Genomic DNA, 18428 nt, shown 5'->3' on the forward strand with positions numbered 1-18428 from the left:
TGGAGAGTGGGAGGCGAGTTTGGCTTCAACTCGAAGCCAAGCACCGTTTTGTACGCGGCTGCGAATTACCGGCCAGTAGATACACCTTTAGTATGGAGTAGCTTGTAAGTAACATGTCGAACCAACACTGCAGTCCATATCCTTGCTATCATTCCACTCGACTTCAAAACCTGAATAGTGTACTGACAATCATAGCAATACCCAATACCACCTCGTAATTGGCGTAGTATGCATGTTCTTCTGGCTCGTCAAAACAACCTTATGGCTCCTCAAGGTCTTCTTCCCAATCCTCTCGCTCCTCCTCCACATCGCACTCATGGCCTTATGGGCATACGGCATCCACATCCAAACCGCGCCCGACACCATTGACCCAGAGCACGTAAACAACGGCGCACCCTGGTACCTCACCAAGAACTGCAACATCGTGGACGACAAGCACATCAAGAGTTACTGCATGCAAGCCAAGAGCAGTTTCGCCGTTAGCATCGTCATGCTGTACGTCCCCTACCATCCGTATACATCCGAGTAAAGCGCTAACTCTATCCCAACAGCACCATCTACGTCGTCTTCTTCGCCCTATCAGCCTACTCCCTCATCCCAACCACCGCCCAGAAACAAGCCCACGCTGCCCGCAGAGCCGAAAAGAAAGCCGAGAAGGAGAAATGGGCCTCATCACCCTACGACAACGAGATGACTGCCGACGAACAATGGCAGCACATGTGGGAACTCCAACAACTACCTCGTACACCCGGTACCGTTGGCGGCATGAAGTCGCCCATGACACCGCGCACACAAGCATTCAACAACCTGGGCGGAGAGGAGGCTGCGCACGGTGGGGGAGGTTACTACAGCAATGTACCCGCGGGAGGGAATGGCTGGTATGGGCCGCCACAACACCAGCCAGGCTCTATAACCATCAGTCCGGTTATGGAGCAAGACGAGTACTACTCGCCACATGAGGGCAAGGGGAAGACACCGGGTTGGGGCGGTAATGCGTACTAAGCGTCTAACGCTTGTCGACGTGCAATCATCTTCTTTTTGTCTGGGTTTGGCGTTTGAGCGTGGTTGTGTGTGTTTTTTTCGATGATACCAAATCTGGGAACTGGGCTTTTCACTCATTATGGGGTGTGAGAGGTGGAATCGGTTTATTTATCCATTTCAATATGTAACGTTACGTTTTCTGTGACAATGGAATCGATGGCTGTGCTGAGTCCTTTGGAAAAGCTCGTTTGTGTGTGATTAACGTCACAACCTATTGAATGATGGGACTGGGAGAAGAGATTGTGAAGACTGTAGCAGCTGAAATCTGGACGTGCACGTATGCAAAGCCGAAGATGGGTATTAAGTGACTAAGGCGTAGTCAACATCAGGTGTAGGGTGGTTTGATAGGGGTTGGATCGTATTGGCTGTGCCAAAGAGCTGAAGGACGTTGTGGTCTTCTCTGTCTTTTGCGCTCGAGCCTGAGGGGTCTTTTCGCGAGGGAACCTTGGTTGTGTACATTGGGGACGTTGTGGTTGTGGTTGTCGGGACTGGGAAGATACACCTATCGACGATGATATAGTGGCTGGATGAAGCCGTACTCATGTCGCTAGTAGATGTGCTCTTGTAGGCTCATAGGTTCCTTCCGCATGTGGTGACACGAGACAAGCGCGCAGAATACGACCCCGCTTCCTGCATGCACACCCATAGCCTCGATATGTTTTATTGTTAACAGCGTTATAGGGTATCTTAGATCTAAAAAAAGTTAAGTCTTAAACAGGTAACAGCCCTCTACTAGGTGTCTCAAAAGGCGTAATTAAGGTGTAACACGTACCCGAAAGGTGTGCGCGAGGTCGCGCTAAGCCTTCCTGGCTCGGCGGCCGACACATGGCCTCGATAGCGAATTGGTTCCTACTTTTTAGATAGCTCTAGGCAGCAGCTCCTGCGTCAAGACCATGTACCCGTCTTCTTCCAAATGTTCTACGACATAACCCGTATGGTTCGAGTCCTGCCAAGATGTTGTGCGCCAATTGTTCAGATATCGATCTCATTGCGATCTTGAAAGGCAATCACGAAGGCATACCGCTAAAGAAGGGACATGAAGTGTGGATCACAAGATCTTCTGACCCTACCACTATCTGGATATGGAAGTCACAGTCTGGTTGCGAGTTCTGTGAGTTCATCTTGGCGACAAAGGTCAACTTATTCCCGCGAAACGAGTCGCTGCAACCACGCTATCTCCAACTTGACCGCGGGAAAAGCCTGATGAGGGTATTTACGAAGTCTGGGCCCGTGACGAAGCTGTCGTCTCATGTCAATATATTCTATGACTTTGAAGACAGAAAGCCTGAGCTTCAGGTTGCTAGCCATCCTAGCTTGGTAGTTCCTTTCGGTGTGTCCGCGGAGATCAAAACTCCAGAGCTTCAACCGTCCCCGCTACGAGTAAACGAAGTTCCGACCTGGCTTCATTCCAGCGCTACTAGACAATACCTACAGAATTGCTTAACCCATCATAGTACCTGCAATCAACAGAAGGAAACATTCAGTGGCCGGCCAAGCCAGCTTAGGGTGATTGATTGTCACACGAGAGCAATCGTCAGACCTTCTGGCGACATCCCGTATGCCGCGTTGAGCTATCGGTGGGGAAAAAGTAATGGCGAGTCTCATGATTTGCAAACAGATATCCTTCCAGCAAGACTCCCTTCAACGGTAGAGGATGCTATTCGAGTAACCCAGAGTCTCGGCATTCGTTATCTTTGGATCGACGCATATTGCGTTCTTCAGAAGAACGAAGACGATTTCAAGCACCAGATTCGCCAAATGCACCTCATCTACCGCTCTGCTCAAATCACGATAATAGCTGCCGGGGATGCGGATGCCAGTTCGGGACTCTTGGGCGTTTCGATACCACGGGGAAATGTGCAAACAAAAGGTCGATATAACGAACTCAATCTAGTCACGTTCTCGCCCTGGCCTTGGGCCTTGGTATATTACACCGAAGGATGGTTCAGACGTGGCTGGACGCTTCAAGAAAGCTACTTTTCAAGGCGGAGGCTCATCTTCACTGAGAAACAAGTTCTATTCGACTGCGATGAAGGCGTCATTAGCGAGGACCTACAGCATTCTCAGATACGTTATCGTTCCATGTTAGAGAAGTGGCAGCCAAATGTGGACGGAGAGACCATCTACGATTTGATTGAGTCGTATACTGAGAGAGCCCTCACCTACGGTGTTGACATCCTCAATGCATTCGATGGCATTTTGGGCGAATTTGAGCAACAAGAACCACCTATCAGATCATACTGGGGTATACCTTTGCCTTTCGATACATCCGGATATCTGAACGGGCTTCTCATTGGGTTGTGTTGGCGCCATGATATCCAGAATGAGAAAGTCAATCGCCGGTTAGGCTTCCCAAGTTGTTCTTGGGCAGGATGGTTGCACAATCCAAATGCTGTGTATCATATACGAAGAACGCCGAACACGACCCTGGTGGTCCCAAAAGACCTAGCGATCCTATTTGAGAAAAAGGATGGGATTTTGCAGTCTTTGCAAGACTTTGAGAAAGCCAGTCCGAATTCTACCCAGCGGCACCACTATTCTCAGCGGATATTTATTTCAGCGCCATCATTCAAGGTTATGCTACGCAAGAGAGCTGTTGTTGGAAGACATCTTGGTCGCGTGGTACATGGCCACGATGCATCGGTATTGCGAGGTGGAGGCCATGACTACTGGTCAGAGATGGCGCGCCTCGACTGTCCATTCGAGAACCTAAAGTTTTCACATGTCGGTACTGGAGCGATTGAGATCAGAACTTGCTACGCCATATTTCTATTTCGCGCTGTCGATATGAAGGATCGGTACAATGAACCTGTGGAGACAGTGTTCGCTTTCCTCCTCGTATCCAGAATAGGGACGAATTGGGAGCGAGTCGGTCTATGGTTACAACCATTCAAGGCTAAGGCAGGGGCTGAAGATCCTCCAGTGTCTTCATCCTACAAGAAAAGGGACTTCTGGATTGCATGAGCTGTAAATTGGTGCTCGAAGTAACATCTCCAAGCGTGGCTTCAACATTGTACGGTTAGCTTGGTGGGTATTGTTGTGTATAAGAGAATATTGGCTTTCAGTCCATACTGATGGTTTGAAGGAAATCTAAGTGCGACTTCTACCTCACTCCGCACCTACACAAGACGCCGATCTTCTAACTCAAGACTTGCGGCATGATGCATACCACACTCGCTCCCACACTCGTTCCCATGCTCGTGCGAGGCCGCTACTCTACCATGATTCTCACCTCTCTCGGTGCAAAAGTCCGCAGAAAGCTCAATCGTCGACTCGGTATCGGGACAGTTAGACGTCAATGTCCGGCTACATCCCCTCTTAGGAGCACTACCAAAGGTCGGTGCGGAGTTTGGATTGCCGTAATTACTGGGGCCAACGGATCTTTTGTTTGATCGGAGATGGGTGAATATACCACCGCAGGAGCGTAGGGCGGGTCGGAGGAGAGGGAGGGATGCTAGACGATGAATGTCAGCGACTTGGTTCGAGGAAAAGATTCATCGTATATGACTGACTTGCAAAGGATGCCAGGTTCACATCGCATACTGCCCATATCTGGTCGTCGATGCCGTCGTATGTGAGATCTGGATGGGGGTTTCTGCCAAGGGCGACCGTATGAGCAATGGTACCGAGTGCTGAGCCACAGACCCTTCGAATATGTTAGAGATGTTGATGTATTGCCTTTGTGCGACTTACAATAGACCAGCCGCGAACATTGCCGCTACAGCAACCTTGCGTGCTGTCGAGATATGCAGTCTGGATATCTCATAGAGCGGACAGAGTAATATCGCGACCTCAAGAATGAAATGAGGAATGGCCGCAGCAAAGAGCGACATCATCGGCGGCAATGTGCACTTGCCTGGGATTTCTTTGTGCCAGAACTTCTGAATCGGCTGACATTGCATCGTGATGAGGACAACCTTGTGAGATCAGCGTACCGCCGTTAGAAGTCGATTTAGATCGCTTGCTTACTCTGACAACGATCCAGCATGCCGAGCAGACGAACAAGATCCTGATAGGCTGTCGGATGACGGAAAGACCAAATGTTCTCCAGTAGAAGCCTAATATGACAAACTTGGATAGCCCGACGGAAAACGTGTAGAACCACATATCTACCCATAGTTCTAGGAAATAGTGGTACACAATCTCGTCTTCTGCCATGTCGATGTCGTGTAGTGGCCTTCCGAGTCCCCATCGCATCTCTGGTCACCGTCAGCGCTTAGTTGTTAAGACTGCAGAGTAGTACATACTGTATATACTGATGAAAGTGAAAGCACTTCCGGTAGACTGCACAACTGTAAGTCTTGTGTCGATAGAAAGTCGAGTATACATACAAACGCAATCGCGGCCAAAACATCTTCCCATACCAACGGATGGCTGGTCTGACGGCGTGCAACCAACCGAAAGACAAGCGCGACTGCAGCGGCAGTATAAGTTGCAAGCGCCGCTGCGTAGAGTTCGGGTTGTCTGTTGTGTCCCATTGTGGGCCACAAGATGTGTCGCACAAGGATAACACAGAAGGTCAACGATTGATATCTAGGTATAATGAGACAACGCTCGTTTGTACACTAGCGATGAACCTTGCTCTTTTGGGACTAGCGTAGTGTTATACTGAGAATGTTTGGTTTTAGAATGAATGAAACAAGACACTGCATGCGAAGCTGATTCAGAGAATTAGATCGTATTAAGATGGCGCGATGAATGACGGTTCTGCGGACGTAGCGCTTCTCGCATCTCATAGCTGATGCTGGTAACAGTCGTGCAAGTCAGGACGGCCCTTACTCAAATCACAGCCGCAGCGGCCACCTGAGCGGTCGGTTGGTGACTGATAAGCGCAACGCACTCGATAGGACGCATCTACCCCAGAGATCGCGAAGCTGCACGATGTTATGGCTTGGACTGATGTGGATCTTGCCGGGCTCAGGTCACTTTGCATGATCCCCAACTGCATATTCAGGTGATCTTAAGGTGAGCTATGATGCAAGGCTCGTGTTTGCCGGCAGGCGAACACTTGGGGTCCAGGCAGGATGTTTCGCAGCTCGAACATCTATTTGTTCAGCACGGTCTTACTACGTAGACCCTAGGGACTGATGTTTGAGCACTGGTGATCATTGTGGTCTCTGCTCCGCAGGCGGGCAGTTATGTTGATCGATAGACTTGAGATAGCATGCAGGCCGTGTTCGGTGGTATTGCCGCAACTTCTTCTGCATTCTGGTAGACTGTCGTGGGGTTCTCTGCGTGTAAATTATTATGCTGGTGCCAGTGGTGGTTGTGTGCGCATCACCACACAAAAGCCCTCTCCGTCATGTATTCGTAAACGCGGAATGAGTGCGCAGTCCAAGTATGCTAGGTATACGCTGCTGATGACCGACCGATCTTCAAATGTGGATCAACGGTCCTGCATCGAGATGCATCTACGGATTGTGATTGTTGTTCCGTGTGGGAAGGATCCCATTCGCACGGATCTGTCCGCAGGGCGCCCTGGCGTAACAGCGAAAGAACTCAAGACCAGGTTCGTATCGGACAATCGTAACGAGACCTCGGGCCGGTCGTGTATACCGGTTGTCACAAATATCTTCCGATTGGCATGATGTCTTTATGGCGTGGTTTAAGCCCGTGGGATTCCCTAAATCGAACCATGCCGCATTGCGATCGGTCTTCCTACGGAACTTCAGATGCCATCTCAGGGTCCGCGCGGCTATCATGGCTTGATGCTGAACCCTGGATGTGGAGATCTCCAGTCGTTACTCGTTGCTACTGGTGGACTAACGCCAGACGCAGGCTGAGGTGATTCATCTGCATATGCGTGGAAGATGTGCGCAAGATCATTTTGCTGCATTAAAATGCACGTCCTTTCCAACCCTCGTCGAACCAGAGGCAGATGCGTCCATGGCCGCAGTAATTCATATCCATTGCGTATATGCTGCTCCTGCTTGGTTTCTTCGATGAAAGAGAGAGCCGTATGGTTGTACGCTATGAGTAAGGTTGCGAAGCACGCAAATGTTCTAGATAGAGTTAGTTAGAGATCGAGATGTTTGAACGCAATGACCATACGGGTATAGTGTAAAGTGCGTTCCCATCTTTCTTCCCATGAGTTGCTCGTCCGCTACACTTAGAAGCAAGGCTGAACTCTTTATGCAGTGTCGCGCATGCTCCCTTGTGACGCCAATCGTTTCGTTTTCCTGAGCACTGGCCTCCCCTTCGCTGTTCTCGAGTATCCTAAGTACTGAAGGCCAGCCAAGCACTATGTGTAGAGCCATGTACTGAATCCTTAGGAAAGACTTCCTAGAGTCAAACAGCGGCGTCGAATCCAGGGGAAACCGAACGGCAGAAGGTAGATGATGGTACCATTCGCGCACTTGTTTACGTAGCTCGCCAACGACGACGGGTGCGAAGATGACCTGTCCTGTAACTGGAAGGGGCGGTCGCATGGTAAGTGCACGTAGCAAAATTGACTCTGCAGAGATACTTACAGTAACCGACAACTTCAAGAGTCTGTGTCAGGAACTTCCTAAGGCTGATCTGCGCCAGAAAGAAGTAGAAGCCTGAATCCTCTTCTTCGAACTGGGGAAGCGGCACCAATTCATGGAAGTGGCGTAGTCCGATGGGATGCATTTTACATGTCGCCTCAAGTCTAAGCACATGTTGCATTAGTAAAGTCTTTCGCTATCGAGGCTAACGATGCAAGCCGCGCTTGGACAACTTACTCGTGCAGCACGGTGGAGCAAGCCCAGAACGCTCGGTTGAATGCTTCTTGGTCCGATGGGCTGTATCGTTGCATAGTTCTGGAGCTCAAGATATGCATGCAGTCTCTCGCAGCCTGCGTGATGGAGTTCCATATCTGCAGTAGTCTGATAGCGAACTTGAAGTACGAAGCTTGCAGTATCCGACACTGAAGGCTAGCTAGTCCGATACGAAGCGATAGGTGCTCGAGGAGGCGACATCCACGTGCAAAGTACTCCAACCCTGGAGTGAGATTATTCGTATTCTCATTCCTATCTTCAGAGATTGCACCAAGGGCCAGTATCAGAAATGCTAGGCATGTTGATGCACTAGGGTGCTCAAAGCTACTTGAGTCTGCCTGTTCAAGCGCACTGACGCAGGTTCGTTGATCGAAGATAGGTGTCCACCGAAGGAAGTTTTCCACAAAAGATTGTTGGAGTCGTCGGCACGTTCGTCGGGATAGATCCACTGGGCATGAGATGACTGCGTCACACTGATCTGCCAGTTGTTCACCGGCTAAGATCTCATCATCGTAAAAGTCAGCTGTGTAGTCCCAGCTCTCCACATGGATGTAAGAAGGTGCGTGGAAAGTAGTGAGGCTAGGCCTCGGAGTTTTTCCTTCGGTGCTTGTCTGTCGATAAGCAAAGTCATACGATACTGGTGTACCAACTGATGGAACAGACATGGTGGAGTTGTTGATCGTTTCAATTGCCATTCGATTGGCGCTCGAGTGTCGTGATCTGGAATCTGGGGGTGGGTGCATATCGCTATGAGTAGAGGTGTTGGGTGAGAGTGCTGCAGAACCAGGCGCATATTGATTCGTAGATTCTAGCTTGGCTTCAACCTGTGCCAGTCGTCTTTCAATGCTTGACCAGGCCTCTGACGGGGGGCCGACTGGTTTTGTGCGGTCGCCGACTGTTGGCTTTCGGTAGGTGCACTCAATTCCGAGCTCAGTACAGAAACCACAAGACTGCAAATGTCAACAAAAGCATATATGAATGCAATTTTGTCTGACCAACCGGCTTCTGGGCGTCACAGCGTGTCTTCCGAAATCTACAAACATTGCACTACAAGCTATAAGTAATTAATGTCGGAAGTCAGGGGTAGTGTTGCCTACAGCTATCGCTATACGTTTTCTGGGGTAGTTCTCGACGACTGTTAGACTGCCCGCTGGGCTGGTAGACGGGCGGCCGTCATCAAGTGGAAGTCGTGATTGGTCAGATCCGGGAGATTCGCCATGCTTCCGTTTTTCGGCCATGACAGCAGTCGATGATCGGAGATTGATGTAGGCAACGAGCAAACTGCATGGTGCGGGTGGGTCGCGCTTTCATAGGAAATGGTCGTCTGGAGTGGACGATTCGGCTGGCGGGTGCCGTCCCGTGTGGAGACCCCGCATCCTTGTGTCGCCTGCTGGTTTGAGCAAGTAACCTGCATGGGACTTATCCTACGCAGATGACAGGCCAAGGTCGAGACATGTGCTAGGTGATTATTACACGATAATGTACATGGTTGTAATCTCATACGGCAGCCCGTGCCATGGTTTCTTTAGCCTCCTTTTCTTTCTTGCGCGCTTCACGTTCCGCCTTGCGCATAGCTCGCAGATCCGGCGGCTTCTCAATGCTGAATCTAGCTCTTAGCTCGTCGATATCTGTCTCCAGTTCTTCCTCCCAGTAGATGTTGATTACATCGTCACTTTGTGCGCCGTTGCGTGTAGCCCACGGCCCATAGACGTCCCAGAAACGTCTCCATTCAGCCTTCTTCAGGGTGAAAGCGCTGAAAACAGCCAAGCCAGTCATAGGCAGGCCGGTATTGGCGAACTCGAATGCCTTGAGAGCGACCTCGCCTTCGCGGAAGACAGGTAGTCCAACCAAGGCATGGTAGAAGTCGTGGCATTCGCGATACCGCTGCATGACATATGCACACTCCTCGTCGTCTATGTACTGTACTGGCGCTCGTGTGTCTGGTGAGACGCCCTCGCGGTCAAGCCATGCCGCGTATGCATAGCCCAATGTGTTCGGAGGGAGTTTGCGGAGGCGTGGAATGTCGAGCGAGTTAGATGTCAAGCGTGGTCGGTCGCGTAGTATTCGTCGGCCCGTTGGATTGAGAAGCATGCGATCACGAAGCTTGTAAATGAAGTAGGGTTGCGCGGTAGCTTCGCCAAAGGATGCAATGAGGTCTGGCTTGTGTAAGCAGCGACCATGGCATTAAGACTCTGGATCGTATCTACCTCCTCTTCGCGGGTCCAGGAAACTTCCAAGACCCGAGCCGATCGCCAGCCCTAACCTTTCAGTACGCGTCAATGGTATGTGACCCTCATAGTTCGGCGGAGGGCGATTGAGGACGGAAAAACAGCGTGTTGATTGCGCGAATGATGACGCTTGGAAGATTGAGCTTGACGCCAGCTTTTGAAGCTGACATGGTCGCACACTTCTCGCCATTTACGCGTTTTGGGGAGGGTTGCGGACAGCGTGGGTTTGATGGTTCTCATCTGGTTCGAGCCGGTATCATGACGCGATTCTTATCGATACGCCACATGCACCAGCCACGCCAAAGTATTAGCAGATGACTCTTTGTCCAACTTCCGGACTTGTCAGCTGCAACATCTTCGATTGCTTTTTCAATAAACGAGATTTTACTTTGCAGTGGATAGGCTTCCCTTCAAGGTAGCTCACCAAATTCTTCAGATCCTGACCCTACAAAGAACAACTTCAAATCAAGATACTGTGTATCCGCTTCTGGAAGGAACCTTCGGTACGATAATTGACTGTCTCAACCAATGAGATATCTACAGCTCTAACAAATGTGAGAGTTAGGATCAAAGGAGTACTTCAGGTCTTTGGGCTATCAGCATCATCCACTGCAGCCATGACCGCAGCACTAGACCCCGGCGAACAACATACCCAATTCGTCGATTGGGCCAAATCCAACGGCGTTGAAATCGATGGAATAGCCCCAGCACGCTTCAGCGGTCGAGGAATGGGCATCGTAGCCGCAAAAGATATCAAAGTCAGTCCAACCCACCAAAGCTACCCCCAACTCAAACCCCTCAACTAAATCATCAAGAAAGGAGACAAGTTAGTCCACGTCTCCAACAAATCTCTCGTCCATGTGGCCCTCCCTTCAATCCAAGCCTTCAAGCTCCCCGAAAACGCCACCGTCCATGGAAAACTCGCCGCCTCCCTCTCCCTATGGTACAGCGGCCAGGAACCGCACGGTTACCAACTCTGGCAAGACGTCTGGCCCACACAACAAGACTTCGCATCAACCATGCCATTTCACTACCCCGTATCACTCCAGTCCCTCCTACCACCAGCCTGCAAAACGCTCCTCACAAAACAGCGCTCCAACCTAGAAAAAGACTGGTCAACACTCTCACCGCACCTTCCTCCCGCCATCACAAAGTCCCTCTACACATACACCTGGCTGATAGTAAACACCCGAACCTTTTACTGGGAATACCCAGACCTGCCCAACGCCCACCCCAGCCTACCCAAACGACGTGCAAAACTAACAGCAGACGACTGCTACTGCATGTGCCCGCTAATCGACTATTTCAACCACTCCGACAACGGATGTCATCCCGAACACAACAGCCAGGGTTACTCTGTGACGGCCGACCGATCGTATTCTGCGGGCGAGGAAGTCTTTGTCACGTATGGGTCTCACACAAGCGACTTTCTGCTCGTGGAGTACGGTTTCATCCTTGAGGAAAACGTTCATGATACGCTGCCTTTGGATCACTTGTTGCTGCCTTTGCTGGATAAGCAGCAGGTGGATGCGCTGAAGGAGGATGGCTTTCATGGGGACTACACGTTGTTCGGTGCGGGCAAAGAGGAGATTGTGTGCTATAGGACGCAAGCTGTGCTTCGGTTGTTGGTGCTGGATTCGAGGAGGTATTCGGCGTTTGTGTCGGGGGATGATGATGGAGTAAGGGATCAGGGCAGGCTGAATAAGTACCTAGCGGATGTGTTGACTAAGTATTCGAGGGAGATAGTGGATACGCTGGAAGAGGTAGAACAGCTGGATTTGAGTGAAGGGGAACATGAGGTTGCGGAAGGCCAGAGGGAGACGGTGGTGAGACGGTGGAAACAGATACGGAGTATTGTCAACAAGGCCATCGACGTACTTGCTTCATAGGAGGGTGCAGACAGAGTCGGTATTTCAGAGCGCTTGTGGGTTCAATTGTTCAATATTCTCAATCTGTAACATATATGTCATAATCATTGAGCTGTGGATACCAAGAGTTCTACTGAGAAGCCTGTGGACCTTTTACGCTTTCAAGAAACGCTACTAAACAAATGTTCATCTATCACCTATGCCACGCTACCCACCACCAATGCTGCAACACCCTCTTCCTCGCTTCTTACATCGATCTTCATGGTCACACCAGTCTTGGCACTGAAAGCCATCCGTACCGTAGCAGCAACCTTGCCACCTGTAATAGTCTTGCCGTAGAGCTTGAGAGTATGGGTTGATGTTGACAAAGCGACATCTGTACCTTCGAGAGGCTGGAGAGATAGAGTCTTGGTGAGTTGCTCGGTTGCATCTGTAACGCGTCAGTCATTCGTTCGTCATGAGTGGTAGCTCGTAACTTTATCGACGTACCGGTTATGCTCTTCATGTTACCCAACTGCAGTGTTTCAGTCGCCGAATCGCCATTCGACTGCTCCCAGACATTATCGAAACTGCCTGCATATGCCGGAACAACGTAGTCAGCACCGGTGAGGTAAAGATCCTCAACCTGGTACTCATCTGGATACCCATCACCTTCCTCTGGCTCATTTGTGCTCGGGTCGATTTCCTTGCTGGTGAACTTGAGTACGTTGGTAAAGCTGGCGGCGATAAACTGCGATTCGGTCTCCAGGCGCTTGAAAGATACGTAGACTGTACCAGGCTCGTTGGTGACGAGCTTTGGCGCTGGGATGACAAACTCCTCTTCTAATTGCACGTCACCATCGTCTTCTGGTGTAACGACCATCTCGACATCCATCAATACTGTGTCCTCAAGAGTGTTCTTGATGTCGTACTGAATGACAATGTGGTCCTTGAAGATGTGCTTAATGGCAGTAACGACGTATTCGGTCTCGGATTCTGTGAGCTCGACGACATCGCTTGACTTGAGCACGCTGCCGTGCGCAGCCAGTTCTGGAATCTTTTGCAGTTCCGTAGCGTATTTCTGCGCGTTCGATGCTGCGTTTGCGGCGGCATCGGCACCAGCTTTCGAAGGTGCCTTGGTGGCACTGGGTGCCTTAAGAGTTGGGGTAGCGCCTTCAGTTTTCTTGGTAAGGTCTGCCGCATCTGCTTGCTCGCGCGAGACTGTGGGGATTTTGGTGATGTCGAAGGCTGTCTCGAAGGTGTCGCGGGAATCTGAACTGACGTACATGGCCAGCTGGTGCTCAAGAACAGGAAGGGAGAACATGGAGTCGTTACGAATGAAGTTAACGGCCATATCGTCGTCCTCCTGGTCCATCAAACGAAGACTGAGCGCAGCGCGATCACGGACCTCGTCATCAACATCGTCCAGACACCTTGTGAGGAGGACGTGGACAGACTTCTTGATTTCGGGGTCCTTTTGTCCGACGCCGAACTTGGACAGAGCAGAGGTCGCCGCAGCCCTAACGATCGCATTCTCTAGGACTACGCGGTTGTAGATGTAACGGATATATTTGGTAGGGTGTGGTGTTGAGGGACCTTCACGTCCAAGTACGAATAGAATCCTGACGGCGAGCTTTGTGAATTCGCAATCCTCGATGAACTCGCAAAGTGTGGCAAGCGCATCTTCCTTGGCCTCAGGTACGAAGCGAATGAGGTCCATGATAGCCTCGACAACGGATCGCTTGAACTCGTAGCCGCCTTCGTCACGCAGAATGCCGCTGAGGAAAGCAAGGAAGCCGGACTGCTTCGCCTTGAACTTCAGTGCCAATGTTCGGACAGCTTCCACAATGGTGACCTTGAACTCGTCGGTGATCTCAGCCATGAAGCCAGTGATCTGCTTCATCAGCCTGTCAACCGAAGACTCGTTGCCCGTTTTGAGGAGTGTGGTAATGGCGAAGGTGGCGATGCTACGGTTCGAGTTGGTGATGAGCGATTCGATATCCTGGTTGCATGAGCGAACGGCGTCCGGCTTGAAGGAGGCCATTTGCGACAGGATGCGGAGGGCGGCGAACTTGGTGACGGCGCGAGGAGAGGTGAGGAAGAGCTGGAGAACGTGGACGGCTTGTACGAGCTCGGCATCGGTAACGTCGCGCATGTCGCAGATGGCCTTTGCAGCCTCGAAGTTGACCATCTCCGACTTGTGGCGCAACCAGCCGTCGAGGAGTTGCATCATAGGCTGTAAAAGTTGTTAGTACATATCTTCCGGAGGAGAGGATGTAGCTCACCTTTCGCAGGTTTGGGTCCTCCTCAGCGAGCTTAGCTGCTAATCTGACCAGCAAGACAGTAGCGGCAGGGCTCTTGACAACACCAGCAGCAGAGTACTGCTGCACCATCTTGACCAAGCTCATCCTGTCGCCGGCGCGCATCTGGTATAAAAGACCAATGGCATGGTACTGTGTCATGTAGTTTGTGCTGGCCTGGAGGGTGGTATGTGAGCCCCCTCCAAACCCTCCCAAGAAACCACCACCTGACTTGCTTCCTGACGCGGCCTCGGCGGCCTCTGACTGCCATCTTCGAACGACATCCTTGGCGACTGGGAGGAGGTGGTACGAGGAGACGAGGGCGGCGGAGGAGACTGAGGGGTTCTTGTCGACTATGCACGTCTTGACGAGACGCTCGATGGCCTGGACGGTGGAGGCGTCGATGACGCGGCAGAGGGCGCGGATGGCGTTGGGGCGGTATACGACGTCGCTGCCGACGGAGGTGTCCTTCATGATCGAGGAAGTGACCATGATGACATCGTCGGCGGAGCCAGCGAGCTCCTTGATGACCAGGTAGACCATCTGGCGGAGCGAGGCATCCTTGTTCTGGAACAGCTTGGAGATGCCAAAGAAGAGGGTCGTGGCTTCCTGGCGCCCCCAGCTCTCGCCGGTGAAGAGTAGCAGCGCCAGCTTGGTCAGGATCACTCTACATTTCCTGGGCGAGATGGGGCTCTGGTTGAATACTCGTGCTGGACAGCGTCAGCGTCCCCCGCCAACCTCTGGCGCATGCGGGAGGTGCCCTACCTTCTTGGAAGACGGACGTCTTGTCGATCTGGGCGACTCCGCCGGCGTCCTCGTGCTTCTTGTCCATGGTGTCGTGGTGCAGCTCCGCGTGCTAGCTCGCGGTGTGTGTATAAACTGGTCCCGCTCTTCCTCCGCCTAACGTGGCCTCTTGCGACGGGGGGTTGCAAACGTGTCCAAGTGCGGCCTTGCAATTGGAATTGGTGGGCGAGGAGACGTGGACGGGGCGGGGCGAAGTCGCAGTGGTGTTTGCCTGGCCGTCTGGAATTGGCGACGTTGAAGATGCCCTCGACCAGCGCGAGCAAGTGCACCTGCAGGGATGTCGGCGTGTGGGCTGCTCTTGCATGTTCCAGGGCTTGGCGCTCGGAATGCGCAACTCAATGCGGTGCGGGTATTCAAGGCTCTGCCGCGCAAGATATACCCAACACCTCCATTCACTCACTATCCTTTTCTCTTTTTGTACGCTTACACATACGACCATGGCAGCCTCAATCCCACGATCGCGATGTCTCTTCTCCTCGTCCACATTAAAAGCTGTCCCTCGCTCAAGGACGCCGCTTAGAACTTTTGCCACGACCTCCGACACGCCGCAAACCGCAGTACCAGAAGCCCCCACAAAGCGGTCACGACCACCGACGTCCTTCAGCGATACACTGAATGCCGGTCCATCGTTTGGCGATTTCGTCAACCCCGAGGCACCCCTCTCCCCGGCCGAAGCATATGAGATCAAGACGGTGCAGGTGGGCCCGGAAGGCCGCAAGAAGACCATCACACGACTTCCAGAGTGGCTGAGGACGCCGATACCCTCAAACGCAAACCAAAACTACAAGCAGATCAAGAAAGACTTGCGCGGGCTGAATCTAGCCACGGTTTGTGAGGAAGCAAGATGTCCCAATATCTCAGACTGCTGGGGCGGAAGTTCCAAGAGTGCGGCAACGGCGACCATAATGCTCATGGGAGACACATGTACACGAGGCTGTCGATTCTGCGCCGTAAAGACGTCCAAAGCACCTCCACCACTGGATCCCCACGAACCAGAGAACACCGCTGAAGCGCTGCGGAGGTGGGGGCTGGGCTACGTCGTCATCACCGTGGTTGATCGCGATGATCTCGTGGATTCCGGAGCGCATCACATTGCCGAAACCATTATGAAGATCAAGCAAAAGAACCCGACGCAGCTTGTTGAATTGCTGGGTGGAGACTACGGAGGCAATCTCGAGATGGCCAAGGTAGTCGCGCGGAGTGGTGTCGATGTCTTTGCGCACAACATCGAAACAACAGAGCGCCTCACACCATTTGTCCGCGACAGGAGAGCCAAGTTCAGGCAGAGTCTGGATGTGCTGAGGTCAGCCAAGGAGGCACGCCCTGAGCTCATCACCAAGACCAGCATGATGCTGGGCTTGGGCGAGACGGATGAGGACCTCTGGCATGCGTTGAGGGGTGCGTTTATACAACCTGATGTACCATGAGACTAAACTAACGTGTACACAGAACTCCGCGCAAACAACGTCGACGTCGTAACCTTTGGCCAATACATGCGACCCACCAAGCGCCACATGGCCGTCCACGACTACGTCACACCCGACAAATTCGAACTCTGGCGCCAGCGCGCCCTCGACATGGGTTTCCTATACTGCGCCTCCGGCCCACTCGTACGCTCAAGTTACAAAGCCGGTGAGGCCTTTATCGAGAACGTACTGAAGAAGCGGAGGATGGGCAATGCAGGAAAGAGCGAAGTCGCAGATCTCAGTGTGGCAGAAGAGACTAGCAAGACGTTGTAAATATTTAGATTCTGGAAAACAGTCATCGCTTCCATGCGACTTCGGGATTACCTCAACTCGATCCTGAGTAGAAGTCTGCTTCAACCAGGCTGTCCAATGTACAACACCTCTTCTGATCACTTAAACTGTTTGACAGCATTTAATTCACGCGACGCCTCAACAAGCGTCGAGAAACAACGCGTCTTTGCGCTTCTTATGATCAACACTACAAAAGATCGGCAAGTAAGGAAGATTTCATACGCGTATACATGTATAGACCATTACAAAAGGTCTCTTGTGTAACAACCCACACCTCTCCAACCTCCCAGACGCCGTTTGGCGAAACATCGCGCGGAAGAAAAAGTTAACGACTGTCATATGTACAGAAAGGATCCCTGCGTGTACCCCAGCCTGAAAGTGCAACTAGTTCCGAGAAAAACAAATACAGTTCCCACTAATACATCTCCTAGCGCCTGGCAGTCCTCCGACAACGCGCAGACGCCCATCCGACCTCAAGATCGACTAGACAACGCAGGTGTCCACCTAGTTATTCGGCATGCCAGCGCGCAGATTCTCATACTTGCTCACCGGGTAGCTGAGCAGGTTCTTGGTTTGATCCAGGGCACCGATCCCGCCAATGTTCTTGACAAACTGTATCGACATGTCAGCCGTTATCTTTTTCACAAGGACACACCGAGACAAAAAGCCTGAAATCGAATCTACTTACCGTGGAGATCAAACTCTGGTCACCTTTCTTATCACTCGAACTCTCCCACCACATACCACCCCCCAGTCCTCTCTCTCGGATATACGCGGTCTTCTTGGCGATGACTTGAGGTGTGTCGTAGCTAACCATGAACCTTTTGGCTGGGTCGTAGCACCAGCTAGCAACAACGCTGTCGTCGTAGTTTTCTTGACAACCAGCAACAGGGAGCTTGCTGTAGTCGAATACGCCATTCTCCCAGGTACCGGGTCCGATGCCTGAGAAGGGCTTCCCAGGCCCATCGGTGTTTTCGAAAGAGCGGCCGTAGAGGGGCATGCCCAGGACGATGTTGTTAGGGTTAATACCCGCGGCGATGTAGTCGTCAACTGCCTTCTTCGTACTAAAGGGGGTACTGGTGGGATTGGAAGAGGAGGGGTTCACGTTGGCCTGGTGGCCGGCGTTGGTGTCCCAGGATCCGGCGTAGTCGTAGGCCATCTACTTTGTGTTAGCAGTCAGTGTGACTGAATGATTCAAAAGTACTGACCAAATTCCAGAAGTCAAGGTACTGATCCATTGCCTTGAGCTTCATCTTGTTGTAGTTGATGGGGCCTGCGGGTGAAGCAACGGTGAGTAGTAATTTCTGGTCAGGCGCATGGTTTTTAGAGTATTCGGTAAGAGCGCGACGAGTCTCCTGTAGAAGTAGGACCATGTCTTCTGCCTGCGCATCATTGGTAGGATATTCCCAATCGATGTCGAGGCCATCGAAACCAACATCCTGTAAGATCTGAATGGCGCTGCTCGCGAATTTGGCCCGACCTTCGGGGGTGGACGCAGGCTGAGCGAAGTGGGCAGAGTAGGTCCAGCCACCGATCGATAGGAGTACCTTCAACTTGGGGTTGCTCTTCTTTTGAAGATACAACTGCTTGGCGCATCCATACATGTTGGTACCCACATCGTTCCACGAGTCAGTCGCATAATGCTTGTCAACGTCAGACCAAGCATCTGTCAAAAAGACTTCGCCGGTATCCCGAACATCGGCAAAGGCAT

The 18428-nt window shown here is 51.8% G+C and overlaps 6 protein-coding genes across 6 annotated transcripts; 3 read left to right on the forward strand and 3 right to left on the reverse strand.

Annotated features, from left to right (window-relative positions):
- Positions 1 to 490: 490 nt before the first annotated feature.
- Positions 491 to 1002, forward strand: J4E90_009328 (uncharacterized protein; the record flags this gene model as incomplete). The annotated part of the gene is made up of 2 exons (XM_051438847.1): positions 491 to 495; positions 552 to 1002. The coding sequence occupies 2 exons, from the start codon at positions 491 to 493 to the stop codon at positions 1000 to 1002; spliced, it is 456 nt and encodes a 151-aa protein (XP_051287510.1).
- Positions 1003 to 9278: 8276 nt separating this feature from the next.
- COQ4 (Ubiquinone biosynthesis protein) lies at positions 9279 to 10199 on the reverse strand (the record flags this gene model as incomplete). The annotated part of the gene is made up of 2 exons (XM_051438848.1): positions 9279 to 9937; positions 9989 to 10199. 2 exons carry the CDS (start codon positions 10197 to 10199, stop codon positions 9279 to 9281), a joined length of 870 nt encoding a protein of 289 aa, XP_051287511.1.
- Positions 10200 to 10626: 427 nt separating this feature from the next.
- On the forward strand, positions 10627 to 11898 carry J4E90_009330 (uncharacterized protein; the record flags this gene model as incomplete). The annotated part of the gene is made up of 2 exons (XM_051438849.1): positions 10627 to 10767; positions 10825 to 11898. 2 exons carry the CDS (start codon positions 10627 to 10629, stop codon positions 11896 to 11898), a joined length of 1215 nt encoding a protein of 404 aa, XP_051287512.1.
- Positions 11899 to 12074: 176 nt separating this feature from the next.
- On the reverse strand, positions 12075 to 14988 carry J4E90_009331 (uncharacterized protein; the record flags this gene model as incomplete). Its single annotated transcript, XM_051438850.1, has 4 exons — positions 12075 to 12307; positions 12367 to 14092; positions 14142 to 14866; positions 14922 to 14988. 4 exons carry the CDS (start codon positions 14986 to 14988, stop codon positions 12075 to 12077), a joined length of 2751 nt encoding a protein of 916 aa, XP_051287513.1.
- A 409-nt stretch (positions 14989 to 15397) lies between these two features.
- Positions 15398 to 16699, forward strand: J4E90_009332 (uncharacterized protein; the record flags this gene model as incomplete). Its single annotated transcript, XM_051438851.1, has 2 exons — positions 15398 to 16358; positions 16410 to 16699. 2 exons carry the CDS (start codon positions 15398 to 15400, stop codon positions 16697 to 16699), a joined length of 1251 nt encoding a protein of 416 aa, XP_051287514.1.
- Positions 16700 to 17886: 1187 nt separating this feature from the next.
- Positions 17887 to 18335, reverse strand: CTS1 (Endochitinase 1; the record flags this gene model as incomplete). Its single annotated transcript, XM_051438852.1, has 2 exons — positions 17887 to 18300; positions 18330 to 18335. The coding sequence occupies 2 exons, from the start codon at positions 18333 to 18335 to the stop codon at positions 17887 to 17889; spliced, it is 420 nt and encodes a 139-aa protein (XP_051287515.1).
- Positions 18336 to 18428: the final 93 nt, after the last annotated feature.

Source organism: Alternaria incomplexa (genome assembly GCF_024043165.1).
Source record: "Alternaria incomplexa strain BMP 0042 chromosome Unknown scaffold_15, whole genome shotgun sequence".
In the NCBI taxonomy this organism is placed as follows: domain Eukaryota; kingdom Fungi; phylum Ascomycota; class Dothideomycetes; order Pleosporales; family Pleosporaceae; genus Alternaria; species Alternaria incomplexa.